Source organism: Salmo salar, chromosome 09 (assembly GCF_965601325.2).
Source record: "Salmo salar chromosome 09, fSalSal1, whole genome shotgun sequence".
Taxonomy (NCBI): Eukaryota; Metazoa; Chordata; class Actinopteri; order Salmoniformes; family Salmonidae; genus Salmo; species Salmo salar.
Genome location: NC_138299.1, coordinates 57,167,501 through 57,185,611, shown reverse-complemented (window position 1 = coordinate 57,185,611; position 18,111 = coordinate 57,167,501). Strand labels below are relative to the sequence as shown.

Genomic DNA, 18,111 nt, shown 5'->3' with positions numbered 1-18,111 from the left:
AAAATCCTGTTCTTCCTCTCTAACATCCTGTTCCTCCTCTCTAACATCCTGTTCTTCATCTAACATCCTGTTCTTCCTCTCTAACATCCTGTTCCTCCTCTCTAACATCCTGTTCCTCCTCTCTAAAATCCTGTTCCTCTTCCTCTAACATCCTGTTCTTCCTCTCTAACATCCTGTTCTTCCTCTCTAACATCCTGTTCCTCCTCTCTAACGTCCTGTTCTTCCTCTCTAACATCCTGTTCCTCCTCTCTAACATCCTGTTCCTCCTCCTCTAACATCCTGTTCTTCCTCTCTAACATCCTGTTCTTCCTCTCTAACATCCTGTTCCTCCTCTCTAACATCCTGTTCTTCCTCTCTAACATCCTGTTCCTCCTCTCTAACATCCTGTTCCTCCTGCTCTAACATCCTGTTCTTCCTCTCTAACATCCTGTTCTTCCTCTCTAACATCCTGTTCCTCCTCCTCTACCATCCTGTTCCTCCTCTCTAACATCCTGTTCCTCCTCTAACATCCTGTTCCTCCTCTCTAACATCCTGTTCTTCCTCTCTAACATCCTGTTCCTCCTCTCTAACGTCCTGTTCCTCCTCCTCTAACATCCTGTTCTTCCTCTCTAACATCCGTTCTTCCTCTCTAATATCCTGTTCTTCCTCTCTAGCATCCTGTTCCTCCTCTCTAACATCCTGTTCCTCCTCTCTAAAATCCTGTTCTTCCTCTCTAACATCCTGTTCCTCCTCTCTAACATCCTGTTCCTCCGTCTCTAACATCCTGTTCCTCCTCTCTAACATTCTGTTCCTCCTCTCTATAATCCTGTTCTTCCTCTCTAACATACTGTTCCTCCTCTCTAACATCCTGTTCTTCCTCTCTAACATCCTTTTCCTCCTCCTCTAACATCCTGTTCCTCCTCTCTAACATCCTGTTCCTCCTCCTCTAACATCCTGTTCTTCCTCTCTTACATCCTGTTCTTCCTCTCTAACATCCTGTTCTTCCTCTCTAACGTCCTGTTCCTCCTCTCCAACCCAGGGAAAGATCTACATGTACGGAGGGAAGATAGACTCTACTGGCAACGTGACCAACCAGTTGTGGGCTTTCCACATCCAGAACCAGACCTGGGCGTTCCTCTCCGCCCGAGCCCAGGAACAGTGGGCCGTGGTGGGACACTCTGCCCACGTAGTGCCCCCCCTGTTGAAGGGGGGTAGTCCAGTCATGCTGGTGCTGTTCGGACACTGTCCTCTATACGGGTACATCAGCCAGGTGCAGGAGTACAACTTTGGTGAGTGCGACTGTGACCATATATGGGTGTTCCTGTATTCAACTCTTGGTCCTGTAGATTTACCAACACCCTATAAACAGATTGTATATTGTTGTTCTTAACCCCCTCAGTTATGAAGTATCATTTCATATACACTATATATACAAAAGTACGTGGAAACCCCTTCAAATTAGTGGATTAGGCTTTTTCAGCCACACCCGTTGCTGACAGGTGTATAAAATCGAGCACACAGCCATGCAATCTCCATAGACAAACATTGGCAGTAGAATGGCCCTTACTGAAGAGCTCAGTGACTTTCAACGTGGCAGCATCATAGGATCAATGTTGGAAAAAGTACTCAATTGTCCCACTTGAGTGAAAGTGAAGATACCTTAATAGAAAATGACTCAAGTAAAAGTGAAAGTCGCCCAGTGAAATACTACTTGAGTATAAGTCTAAAAGTATTTGGGTTTTAAATATACTTTAGTGTTAAGATAAATGGAATTGCTAAAATGTACTTAAGTATCAAAAGTAAAAGTATAAACCCTTTAAAATTCCTTATATATATATATTATTTTTTGGACAGATAGCAAGGGGGCACACTCCAACACTCAGACATAATTTACAAATTAAGCGTTTGTGTTCAGTGAGTCCTCCAGATCAGAGGCAGTAGGGATGACCAGGGATGTTCTCTGTTTAGTGAGTCCTCCAGATCAGAGGCAGTAGGGATGACCAGGGATGTTCTCTGTTTAGTGAGTCCTCCAGTTCAGAGACGGTAGGGATGACCAGGGATGTTCTCTGTTTAGTGAGTCCTCCAGATCAGAGACGGTAGGGATGACCAGGGATGTTCTCTGTTTAGTGAGTCCACCAGATCAGAGGCGGTAGGGATGACCAGGGATGTTCTCTGTTTAGTGAGTCCTCCAGATCAGAGGCGGTAGGGATGACCAGGGATGTTCTCTGTTTAGTGAGTCCTCCAGATCAGAGGCGGTAGGGATGACCAGGGATGTTCTCTGTTTAGTGAGTCCTCCAGATCAGAGGCAGTAGGGATGACCAGGGATGTTCTCTGTTTAGTGAGTCCTCCAGATCAGAGGCAGTAGGGATGACCAGGGATGTTCTCTGTTTAGTGAGTCCTCCAGTTCAGAGGCAGTAGGGATGACCAGGGATGTTCTCTGTTTAGTGAGTCCTCCAGATCAGAGGCAGTAGGGATTGCCAGGGATGTTCTCTGTTTAGTGAGTCCTCCAGATCAGAGGCAGTAGGGATGACCAGGGATGTTCTCTGTTTAGTGAGTCCTCCAGATCAGAGGCAGTAGGGATGACCAGGGATGTTCTCTGTTTAGTGAGTCCTCCAGATCAGAGGCAGTAGGGATGACCAGGGATGTTCTCTGTTTAGTGAGTCCTCCAGATCAGAGGCAGTAGATGGATGACCAGGGATGTTCTCTGTTTAGTGAGTCCTCCAGATCAGAGACAGTAGGGATGACCAGGGATGTTTTCTTGATAGGTGTGTCAATTGGACCAAGTACTTTTGGGTGTCAGGGGAAAATGTATGGAGTAAAAAGTACATTATTTTCTTTCGGAATGTAGTGAAGTAAAATCTAAATGGTAAAGTACACACACCAAAAAAAAAATACTTAAGTTCCACTGAATAGGATGCCTCTTTTCCAACAAGTCAGTTCATCAAATGTCTGCCCTGCTAGAGCTGCCCCGGTCAACTGTAAGGGCTGTTATTGTGAGGTGGAAACGTCTAGGAGCAACAACGGCTCAGCCGCGAAGTGGTAGGCCACATAATCACACAGATCGGGGCCGCCAAGTGCTGAGTCGCTTAACACGTAAAAAATTGTCTGTCCTCGGCTGCAACACTCACTTCCGAGTTCCAAACTGCCTCTGGAAGCAACGTCAACACAATAACTGTTCATCGGGAGCTTCATGAAATGGGTTTCCATGGCCGAGCAGCCGCACACAAGCCTACGATCACCATGCACAATGCCAAGCGTTGGCTGGAGTGGTGTAAAGCTCGCTGCCATTGGACTCTGGAGTGAAACGTGTTCTCTGGAGTGATGAATCACCCTTTACCATCTGGTAGTCCGACAAATCTGGGTTTGGCGGATGCCAGGAGAACGCTACCTGCCCAAATGCATAGTGCCAACTGTAAAGTTTGGTGGAGGAGGAATAATGGTCTGGGGCTGTTTTTCATGGTTCCGGCTAGGCCCCTTAGTTCCAGTGAAGGGAAATCATAACACTACAGCATACAATGACATTCTAGAATATTCTGTGCTTCCAACTTTGTGGCAACAGTTTGGAGAAGGACCTGTCCTTCTTTCAGCATGACAATGCCCCTGTGCACAAAGCGAGGTCCATACATAAATGGTTTGTCGAGATCAGTGTGGAAGCACTTGACTGGCCTGCACAGAGCCCATGACCTCAACCCCATCGAACGCCCAACCTCACTAATGCTCTTGTGGCTGAATGGAAGCAAGTCCCCTCAGTAATGTACCAACATCTAGTGGAAAGCCTTCCCAGAAGAGTGGAGGCTGTTATAGCAGTAAAGAGGGGACCAACTCCATATCAATGACTTCCCAGAAGAGTGGAGGCTGTTATAGCAGCAAAGAGGGGACCAACTCCATATTAATGACTTCCCAGAAGAGTGGAGGCTGTTATAGCAGCAAAGGGGGACCAACTCCATATTAATGACTTCCCAGAAGAGTGGAGGCTGTTATAGCAGCAAAGGGGGGACCAACTCCATATTAATGCCCATGATTTTGGAATCAGATGTTTGACGAGCAGGTGTCCACATACTGTTGGTCATGTAGTGTCTGTTCAGTCTTACCTGCTCTGGGCTCATGTATAGTTTGGTGCCGACTTGTCCAGTGTGACGCGCGTAGCTGGGCATGGGAGTTAGGTGTCCTGAATCATCCTCATAACCAACCCTAACCCATACCTGACTATAACAGGCATAACCAACCCTAACCCATACCTGACTATAACAGCCATAACCAACCCTAACCCATACCTGACTATACACAGCCATAACCAACCCATACCTGACTATACACAGCCATAACCAACCCATACCCGACTAGACAAAGCCATAACCAACCCATACCTGACTATACACAGCCATAACCAACACTAACCCATACCTGACTATACACAGCCATAACCAACCCATACCTGACTAGACACAGCCATAACCAACACTAACCCATACCTGACTAGACACAGCCATAACCAACCCTAACCCATACCTGACTATACACAGCCATAACCAACCCTAACCCATATCTGACTAGACACAGCCATAACCAACCCATACCTGGCTATACACAGCCATAACCAACCCATACCTGACTATACACAGCCATAACCAACCCATACCCATACCTGACTAGACACAGCCATAACCAACCCATACCTGACTATACACAGCCATAACCAACACTAACCCATACCTGACTATACACAGCCATAACCAACCTATACCTGACTAGACACAGCCATAACCAACACTAACCCATACCTGACTAGACACAGCCATAACCAACCCTAACCCATACCTGACTATACACAGCCATAACCAACCCTAACCCATACCTGACTATACACAGCCATAACCAACCCATACCTGACTAGACACAGCCGTAACCAACCCATACCTGACTAGTCACAGCCATAACCAACCCATACCTGACTATAACAGCCATAACCAACCCATACCTGACTATACACAGCCATAACCAACCCTAACCCATACCTGACTAGACACAGCCATAACCAACCCTAACCCATACCTGACTATACACAGCCATAACCAACCCATACCTGACTATACACAGCCATAACCAACCCATACCCATACCTGACTAGACACAGCCATAACCAACCCATACCTGACTATACACAGCCATAACCAACCCATACCTGACTAGACACAGCCATAACCAACACTAACCCATACCTGACTATACACAGCCATAACCAACCCATACCTGACTATACACAGCCATAACCAACACTAACCCATACCTGACTATACACAGCCATAACCAACCCATACCTGACTATACACAGCCATAACCAACCCTAACCCATACCTGACTATACACAGCCATAACCAACCCTAATCCATACCTGACTATACACAGCCATAACCAACCCATACCTGACTATACACAGCCATAACCAACCCTAACCCATACCTGACTATACACAGCCATAACCAACCCTAACCCATACCTGACTAGACACAGCCATAACCGACCCATACCTGACTAGACACAGCCGTAACCAACCCATAACTGACTAGACACAGCCATAACCAACCCATACCTGACTAGACACAGGCATAACCAACCAATACCTGACTAGACACAGCCATAACCAACCCATACCTGACTATACACAGCCATAACCAACCCATACCTGACTATACACAGCCATAACCAACCCTAACCCATACCTGACTATACACAGCCATAACCAACCCTAACCCATACCTGACTAGACACAGCCATAACCGACCCATACCTGACTAGACACAGCCGTAACCAACCCATACCTGACTAGACACAGACATAACCAACCCATACCTGACTAGACACAGCCATAACCAACCCATACCTGACTATACACAGCCATAACCAACCCATACCTGACTATACACAGCCATAACCAACACTAACCCATACCTGACTATAACAGCCATAACCAACCCATACCTGACTATACACAGCCATAACCAACCCATACCTGACTATACACAGCCATAACCAACCCCAACCTATACCTGACTATACACAGCCATAACCAACCCTAACCCATACCTGACTATACACAGCCATAACCAACCCTAACCCATACCTGACTATACACAGCCATAACCGACCCATACCTGACTAGACACAGCCATAACCAACCCATACCTGACTAGACACAGCCATAACCAACCCATACCTGACTAGACACAGCCATAACCAACCCATACCTGACTAGACACAGCCATAACCAACACTAACCCATACCTGACTATACACAGCCATAACCAACCCATACCTGACTATACACAGCCATAACCAACACTAACCCATACCTGACTATACACAGCCATAACCAACCCATACCTGACTATACACAGCCATAACCAACCCTAACCCATACCTGACTATACACAGCCATAACCAACCCTAATCCATACCTGACTATACACAGCCATAACCAACCCATACCTGACTATACACAGCCATAACCAACCCTAACCCATACCTGACTATACACAGCCATAACCAACCCTAACCCATACCTGACTAGACACAGCCATAACCGACCCATACCTGACTAGACACAGCCGTAACCAACCCATAACTGACTAGACACAGCCATAACCAACCTATACCTGACTAGACACAGGCATAACCAACCAATACCTGACTATACACAGCCATAACCAACCCATACCTGACTAGACACAGACATAACCAACCCATACCTGACTAGACACAGCCATAACCAACCCATACCTGACTATACACAGCCATAACCAACCCATACCTGACTATACACAGCCATAACCAACACTAACCCATACCTGACTATAACAGCCATAACCAACCCATACCTGACTATACACAGCCATAACCAACCCATACCTGACTATACACAGCCATAACCAACCCCAACCTATACCTGACTATACACAGCCATAACCAACCCTAACCCATACCTGACTATACACAGCCATAACCAACCCTAACCCATACCTGACTATACACAGCCATAACCGACCCATACCTGACTAGACACAGCCATAACCAACCCATACCTGACTAGACACAGCCATAACCAACCCATACCTGACTATACACAGCCATAACCAACCCATACCTGACTAGACACAGCCATAACCAACACTAACCCATACCTGACTATACACAGCCATAACCAACCCATACCTGACTATACACAGCCATAACCAACACTAACCCATACCTGACTATACACAGCCATAACCAACCCATACCTGACTATACACAGCCATAACCAACCCTAACCCATACCTGACTATACACAGCCATAACCAACCCTAATCCATACCTGACTATACACAGCCATAACCAACCCATACCTGACTATACACAGCCATAACCAACCCTAACCCATACCTGACTATACACAGCCATAACCAACCCTAACCCATACCTGACTAGACACAGCCATAACCGACCCATACCTGACTAGACACAGCCGTAACCAACCCATAACTGACTAGACACAGCCATAACCAACCTATACCTGACTAGACACAGGCATAACCAACCAATACCTGACTAGACACAGCCATAACCAACCCATACCTGACTATACACAGCCATAACCAACCCATACCTGACTATACACAGCCATAACCAACCCTAACCCATACCTGACTCTACACAGCCATAACCAACCCTAACCCATACCTGACTAGACACAGCCATAACCGACCCATACCTGACTAGACACAGCCGTAACCAACCCATACCTGACTAGACACAGACATAACCAACCCATACCTGACTAGACACAGCCATAACCAACCCATACCTGACTATACACAGCCATAACCAACCCTAACCCATACCTGACTATACACAGCCATAACCAACCCATACCTGACTATACACAGCCATAACCAACACTAACCCATACCTGACTATAACAGCGATAACCAACCCTAACCCATACCTGACTATACACAGCCATAACCAACACTAACCCATACCTGACTATACACAGCCATAACCAACCCATACCTGACTATACACAGCCATAACAAACCCATACCTGACTATACACAGCCATAACCAACCCTAACCCATACCTGACTATACACAGCCATAACCAACCCTAACCCATTCCTGACTAGTCACAGCCATAACCAACCCATACCTGACTAGACACAGCCATAACCAACACTAACTCATACCTTACTATACACAGCCATAACCAACCCATACCTGACTTTACACAGCCATAACCAACCCATACCTGACTAGACACAGCCATAACCAACCCATACCTGACTATAACAGCCATAACCAACCCATACCTGACTATACACAGCCATAACCAACCCTAACCCATACCTGACTAGACACAGCCATAACCAACCCTAACCCATACCTGACTATACACAGCCATAACCAACCCATACCCATACCTGACTAGACACAGCCATACCCAACCCATACCTGACTATACACAGCCATAACCAACCCATACCTGACTATACACATCCATAACAACACTAACCCATACCTGACTATACACAGCCATAACCAACCCATACCTGACTATACACAGCCATAACCAACACTAACCCATACCTGACTATACACAGCCATAACCAACTCATACCTGACTAGACACAGCCATAACCAACCCCAACCCATACCTGACTATACACAGCCATAACCAACCCTAACCCATACCTGACTATACACAGCCATAACCAACCCATACCTGACTATACACAGCCATAACCAACCCCAACCCATACCTGACTATACACAGCCATAACCAACCCTAACCCATACCTGACTATACACAGCCATAACCAACCCTAACCCATACCTGACTATACACAGCCATAACCGACCCATACCTGACTAGACACAGCCATAACCAACCCATACCTGACTAGACACAGCCATAACCAACCCATACCTGACTAGACACAGCCATAACCAACCCATACCTGACTATACACAGCCATAACCAACCCATACCTGACTAGACACAGCCATAACCAACCCATACCTGACTAGACACAGCCATAACCAACCCATACCTGACTAGACACTGCCATAACCAACTCATACCTGACTAGACACAGCCATAACCAACCCCAACCCATACCTGACTATACACAGCCATAACCAACCCTAACCCATACCTGACTATACACAGCCATAACCAACCCCAACCCATACCTGACTATACACAGCCATAACCAACCCTAACCCATACCTGACTATACACAGCCATAACCAACCCTAACCCATACCTGACTATACACAGCCATAACCGACCCATACCTGACTAGACACAGCCATAACCAACCCATACCTGACTAGACACAGCCATAACCAACCCATACCTGACTAGACACAGCCATAACCAACCCATACCTGACTATACACAGCCATAACCAACCCATACCTGACTAGACACAGCCATAACCAACAGAAACCCATACCTGTCTATACACAGCCATAACCGACCCATACCTGACTATACACAGCCATAACCAACTCATACCTGACTATACACAGCCATAACCAACCCCAACCCATACCTGACTAGACACAGCCATAACCAACCCTAACCCATACCTGACTATACACAGCCATAACCAACACCAACCCATACCTGACTATACACAGCCATAACCAACCCTAACCCATACCTGACTATACACAGCCATAACCAACCCTAACCCATACCTGACTATGCACAGCCATAACCAACCCTAACCCATACCTGACTACACAGCCATAACCAACCCATACCTGACTATACACAGCCATAACCAACCCTAACCCATACCTGACTATACACAGCCATAACCAACCCATACCTGACTATACACAGCCATAACCAACCCATACCCGACTAGACAAAGCCATAACCAACCCATACCTGACTATACACAGCCATAACCAACCCTAACCCATACCTGACTATACACAGCCATAACCAACCCTAACCCATACCTGACTAGACACAGCCATAACCAACACTAACCCATACCTGACTAGACACAGCCATAACCAACCCTAACCCATACCTGACTATACACAGCCATAACCAACCCTAACCCATATCTGACTAGACACAGCCATAACCAACCCATACCTGGCTATACACAGCCATAACCAACCCATACCTGACTATACACAGCCATAACCAACCCATACCCATACCTGACTAGACACAGCCATAACCAACCCATACCTGACTATACACAGCCATAACCAACACTAACCCATACCTGACTATACACAGCCATAACCAACCTATACCTGACTAGACACAGCCATAACCAACACTAACCCATACCTGACTAGACACAGCCATAACCAACCCTAACCCATACCTGACTATACACAGCCATAACCAACCCTAACCCATACCTGACTATACACAGCCATAACCAACCCATACCTGACTAGACACAGCCGTAACCAACCCATACCTGACTAGTCACAGCCATAACCAACCCATACCTGACTATAACAGCCATAACCAACCCATACCTGACTATACACAGCCATAACCAACCCTAACCCATACCTGACTAGACACAGCCATAACCAACCCTAACCCATACCTGACTATACACAGCCATAACCAACCCATACCTGACTATACACAGCCATAACCAACCCATACCCATACCTGACTAGACACAGCCATAACCAACCCATACCTGACTATACACAGCCATAACCAACCCATACCTGACTAGACACAGCCATAACCAACACTAACCCATACCTGACTATACACAGCCATAACCAACCCATACCTGACTATACACAGCCATAACCAACACTAACCCATACCTGACTATACACAGCCATAACCAACTCATACCTGACTAGACACAGCCATAACCAACCCCAACCCATACCTGACTATACACAGCCATAACCAACCCTAACCCATACCTGACTATACACAGCCATAACCAACCCATACCTGACTATACACAGCCATAACCAACCCCAACCCATACCTGACTATACACAGCCATAACCAACCCTAACCCATACCTGACTATACACAGCCATAACCAACCCTAACCCATACCTGACTATACACAGCCATAACCGACCCATACCTGACTAGACACAGCCATAACCAACCCATACCTGACTAGACACAGCCATAACCAACCCATACCTGACTAGACACAGCCATAACCAACCCATACCTGACTATACACAGCCATAACCAACCCATACCTGACTAGACACAGCCATAACCAACCCATACCTGACTAGACACAGCCATAACCAACCCATACCTGACTAGACACTGCCATAACCAACCCATACCTGACTAGACACAGCCATAACCAACCCCAACCCATACCTGACTATACACAGCCATAACCAACCCTAACCCATACCTGACTATACACAGCCATAACCAACCCCAACCCATACCTGACTATACACAGCCATAACCAACCCTAACCCATACCTGACTATACACAGCCATAACCAACCCTAACCCATACCTGACTATACACAGCCATAACCGACCCATACCTGACTAGACACAGCCATAACCAACCCATACCTGACTAGACACAGCCATAACCAACCCATACCTGACTAGACACAGCCATAACCAACCCATACCTGACTATACACAGCCATAACCAACCCATACCTGACTAGACACAGCCATAACCAACAGAAACCCATACCTGTCTATACACAGCCATAACCGACCCATACCTGACTATACACAGCCATAACCAACTCATACCTGACTATACACAGCCATAACCAACCCCAACCCATACCTGACTAGACACAGCCATAACCAACCCTAACCCATACCTGACTATACACAGCCATAACCAACACCAACCCATACCTGACTATACACAGCCATAACCAACCCTAACCCATACCTGACTATACACAGCCATAACCAACCCTAACCCATACCTGACTATGCACAGCCATAACCAACCCTAACCCATACCTGACTACACAGCCATAACCAACCCATACCTGACTATACACAGCCATAACCAACCCTAACCCATACCTGACTATACACAGCCATAACCAACCCATACCTGACTATACACAGCCATAACCAACCCATACCCGACTAGACAAAGCCATAACCAACCCATACCTGACTATACACAGCCATAACCAACACTAACCCATACCTGACTATACACAGCCATAACCAACCCATACCTGACTAGACACAGCCATAACCAACACTAACCCATACCTGACTAGACACAGCCATAACCAACCCTAACCCATACCTGACTATACACAGCCATAACCAACCCTAACCCATATCTGACTAGACACAGCCATAACCAACCCATACCTGGCTATACACAGCCATAACCAACCCATACCTGACTATACACAGCCATAACCAACCCATACCCATACCTGACTAGACACAGCCATAACCAACCCATACCTGACTATACACAGCCATAACCAACACTAACCCATACCTGACTATACACAGCCATAACCAACCTATACCTGACTAGACACAGCCATAACCAACACTAACCCATACCTGACTAGACACAGCCATAACCAACCCTAACCCATACCTGACTATACACAGCCATAACCAACCCTAACCCATACCTGACTATACACAGCCATAACCAACCCATACCTGACTAGACACAGCCGTAACCAACCCATACCTGACTAGTCACAGCCATAACCAACCCATACCTGACTATAACAGCCATAACCAACCCATACCTGACTATACACAGCCATAACCAACCCTAACCCATACCTGACTAGACACAGCCATAACCAACCCTAACCCATACCTGACTATACACAGCCATAACCAACCCATACCTGACTATACACAGCCATAACCAACCCATACCCATACCTGACTAGACACAGCCATAACCAACCCATACCTGACTATACACAGCCATAACCAACCCATACCTGACTAGACACAGCCATAACCAACACTAACCCATACCTGACTATACACAGCCATAACCAACCCATACCTGACTATACACAGCCATAACCAACACTAACCCATACCTGACTATACACAGCCATAACCAACCCATACCTGACTATACACAGCCATAACCAACCCTAACCCATACCTGACTATACACAGCCATAACCAACCCTAATCCATACCTGACTATACACAGCCATAACCAACCCATACCTGACTATACACAGCCATAACCAACCCTAACCCATACCTGACTATACACAGCCATAACCAACCCTAACCCATACCTGACTAGACACAGCCATAACCGACCCATACCTGACTAGACACAGCCGTAACCAACCCATAACTGACTAGACACAGCCATAACCAACCCATACCTGACTAGACACAGGCATAACCAACCAATACCTGACTAGACACAGCCATAACCAACCCATACCTGACTATACACAGCCATAACCAACCCATACCTGACTATACACAGCCATAACCAACCCTAACCCATACCTGACTATACACAGCCATAACCAACCCTAACCCATACCTGACTAGACACAGCCATAACCGACCCATACCTGACTAGACACAGCCGTAACCAACCCATACCTGACTAGACACAGACATAACCAACCCATACCTGACTAGACACAGCCATAACCAACCCATACCTGACTATACACAGCCATAACCAACCCATACCTGACTATACACAGCCATAACCAACACTAACCCATACCTGACTATAACAGCCATAACCAACCCATACCTGACTATACACAGCCATAACCAACCCATACCTGACTATACACAGCCATAACCAACCCCAACCTATACCTGACTATACACAGCCATAACCAACCCTAACCCATACCTGACTATACACAGCCATAACCAACCCTAACCCATACCTGACTATACACAGCCATAACCGACCCATACCTGACTAGACACAGCCATAACCAACCCATACCTGACTAGACACAGCCATAACCAACCCATACCTGACTATACACAGCCATAACCAACCCATACCTGACTAGACACAGCCATAACCAACACTAACCCATACCTGACTATACACAGCCATAACCAACCCATACCTGACTATACACAGCCATAACCAACACTAACCCATACCTGACTATACACAGCCATAACCAACCCATACCTGACTATACACAGCCATAACCAACCCTAACCCATACCTGACTATACACAGCCATAACCAACCCTAATCCATACCTGACTATACACAGCCATAACCAACCCATACCTGACTATACACAGCCATAACCAACCCTAACCCATACCTGACTATACACAGCCATAACCAACCCTAACCCATACCTGACTAGACACAGCCATAACCGACCCATACCTGACTAGACACAGCCGTAACCAACCCATAACTGACTAGACACAGCCATAACCAACCTATACCTGACTAGACACAGGCATAACCAACCAATACCTGACTAGACACAGCCATAACCAACCCATACCTGACTATACACAGCCATAACCAACCCATACCTGACTATACACAGCCATAACCAACCCTAACCCATACCTGACTCTACACAGCCATAACCAACCCTAACCCATACCTGACTAGACACAGCCATAACCGACCCATACCTGACTAGACACAGCCGTAACCAACCCATACCTGACTAGACACAGACATAACCAACCCATACCTGACTAGACACAGCCATAACCAACCCATACCTGACTATACACAGCCATAACCAACCCTAACCCATACCTGACTATACACAGCCATAACCAACCCATACCTGACTATACACAGCCATAACCAACACTAACCCATACCTGACTATAACAGCGATAACCAACCCTAACCCATACCTGACTATACACAGCCATAACCAACACTAACCCATACCTGACTATACACAGCCATAACCAACCCATACCTGACTATACACAGCCATAACAAACCCATACCTGACTATACACAGCCATAACCAACCCTAACCCATACCTGACTATACACAGCCATAACCAACCCTAACCCATTCCTGACTAGTCACAGCCATAACCAACCCATACCTGACTAGACACAGCCATAACCAACACTAACTCATACCTTACTATACACAGCCATAACCAACCCATACCTGACTTTACACAGCCATAACCAACCCATACCTGACTAGACACAGCCATAACCAACCCATACCTGACTATAACAGCCATAACCAACCCATACCTGACTATACACAGCCATAACCAACCCTAACCCATACCTGACTAGACACAGCCATAACCAACCCTAACCCATACCTGACTATACACAGCCATAACCAACCCATACCCATACCTGACTAGACACAGCCATACCCAACCCATACCTGACTATACACAGCCATAACCAACCCATACCTGACTATACACAGCCATAACAACACTAACCCATACCTGACTATACACAGCCATAACCAACCCATACCTGACTATACACAGCCATAACCAACACTAACCCATACCTGACTATACACAGCCATAACCAACTCATACCTGACTAGACACAGCCATAACCAACCCCAACCCATACCTGACTATACACAGCCATAACCAACCCATACCTGACTATACACAGCCATAACCAACCCCAACCCATACCTGACTATACACAGCCATAACCAACCCTAACCCATACCTGACTATACACAGCCATAACCAACCCTAACCCATACCTGACTATACACAGCCATAACCGACCCATACCTGACTAGACACAGCCATAACCAACCCATACCTGACTAGACACAGCCATAACCAACCCATACCTGACTAGACACAGCCATAACCAACCCATACCTGACTATACACAGCCATAACCAACCCATACCTGACTAGACACAGCCATAACCAACCCATACCTGACTATACACAGCCATAACCAACCCCAACCCATACCTGACTATACACAGCCATAACCAACCCTAACCCATACCTGACTATACACAGCCATAACCAACCCTAACCCATACCTGACTATACACAGCCATAACCGACCCATACCTGACTAGACACAGCCATAACCAACCCATACCTGACTAGACACAGCCATAACCAACCCATACCTGACTAGACACAGCCATAACCAACCCATACCTGACTATACACAGCCATAACCAACCCATACCTGACTAGACACAGCCATAACCAACCCATACCTGACTAGACACAGCCATAACCAACCCATACCTGACTAGACACTGCCATAACCAACTCATACCTGACTAGACACAGCCATAACCAACCCCAACCCATACCTGACTATACACAGCCATAACCAACCCTAACCCATACCTGACTATACACAGCCATAACCAACCCCAACCCATACCTGACTATACACAGCCATAACCAACCCTAACCCATACCTGACTATACACAGCCATAACCAACCCTAACCCATACCTGACTATACACAGCCATAACCGACCCATACCTGACTAGACACAGCCATAACCAACCCATACCTGACTAGACACAGCCATAACCAACCCATACCTGACTAGACACAGCCATAACCAACCCATACCTGACTATACACAGCCATAACCAACCCATACCTGACTAGACACAGCCATAACCAACAGAAACCCATACCTGTCTATACACAGCCATAACCGACCCATACCTGACTATACACAGCCATAACCAACTCATACCTGACTATACACAGCCATAACCAACCCCAACCCATACCTGACTAGACACAGCCATAACCAACCCTAACCCATACCTGACTATACACAGCCATAACCAACACCAACCCATACCTGACTATACACAGCCATAACCAACCCTAACCCATACCTGACTATACACAGCCATAACCAACCCTAACCCATACCTGACTATGCACAGCCATAACCAACCCTAACCCATACCTGACTATACACAGCCATAACCAACCCATACCTGACTATACACAGCCATAACCAACCCTAACCCATACCTGACTACACACAGCCATAACCAACCCTAACCCATACCTGACTATACACAGCCATAACCAACCCATACCTGACTATACACAGCCATAACCAACCCATACCTGACTAGACACTGCCATAACCAACACTAACCCATACCTGACTATACACAGCCATAACCAACCTTAACCCATACCTGACTATACACAGCCATAACCAACCCTAACCCATACCTGACTAGACACAGCCATAACCGTCCCATACCTGACTATACACAGCCATAACCAACACTAACCAATACCTGACTATACACAGCCATAACCAACCTTAACCCATACCTGACTATACACAGCCATAACCAACCCTAACACATACCTGACTATACACAGCCATAACCAACCCATACCTGACTATACACAGCCATAACCAACCCTAACCCATACCTGACTATACACAGCCATAACCAACCATAACCCATACCTGACTATACACAGCCATAACCAACCCATACCTGACTATACACAGCCATAACCGACCCTAACCCATACCTGACTATACACAGCCATAACCAACCCTAACCCATACCTGACTAGACACAGCCTTAACCGACCCTAACCCATACCTGACTATACATAGCCATAACCAACCCTAACCCATACCTGACTATACACAGCCATAACCAACACTAACCCATACCTGACTATACACAGCCATAACCAACCCATACCTGACTATACACAGCCATAACCAACCCTAACCCATACCTGACTAGACACAGCCATAACCAACACTAACCCATACCTGACTATACACAGCCATAACCAACCCTAACCCATATCTGACTAGACACAGCCATAACCAACACTAACCCATACCTGACTAGACACAGCCATAACCGACCCATACCTGACTAGACACAGCCATAACCAACCCTAACCCATACCTGACTATACACAGCCTTAACCGACCCTTAGCCATACCTGACTATACACAGCCATAACCAACACATACCTGACTATAACAGCCAAAACCAACCCTAACCCATACCTGACTATACACAGCCATAACCAACCCATACCTGACTATAACAGCCATAACCAACCCTAATCCATACCTGACTATAACAGCCATAAC

At 46.4% G+C, this 18,111-nt stretch overlaps 1 protein-coding gene across 5 annotated transcripts in view; it reads left to right on the top strand.

Moving 5' to 3' along the window:
* The window catches only part of LOC106591480 (attractin), a 752,137-nt gene that overhangs the window by 261,129 nt on the left and 472,897 nt on the right, over positions 1-18,111 (top strand). For all 5 annotated transcript variants that reach the window (XM_045723805.2, XM_045723804.2, XM_045723802.2 and 2 more), the window contains exon 8: positions 1,019-1,268. In XM_045723805.2, the coding sequence (XP_045579761.1) occupies positions 1,019-1,268 (250 nt within the window). The remainder of the gene's footprint in view (positions 1-1,018; positions 1,269-18,111) is intronic.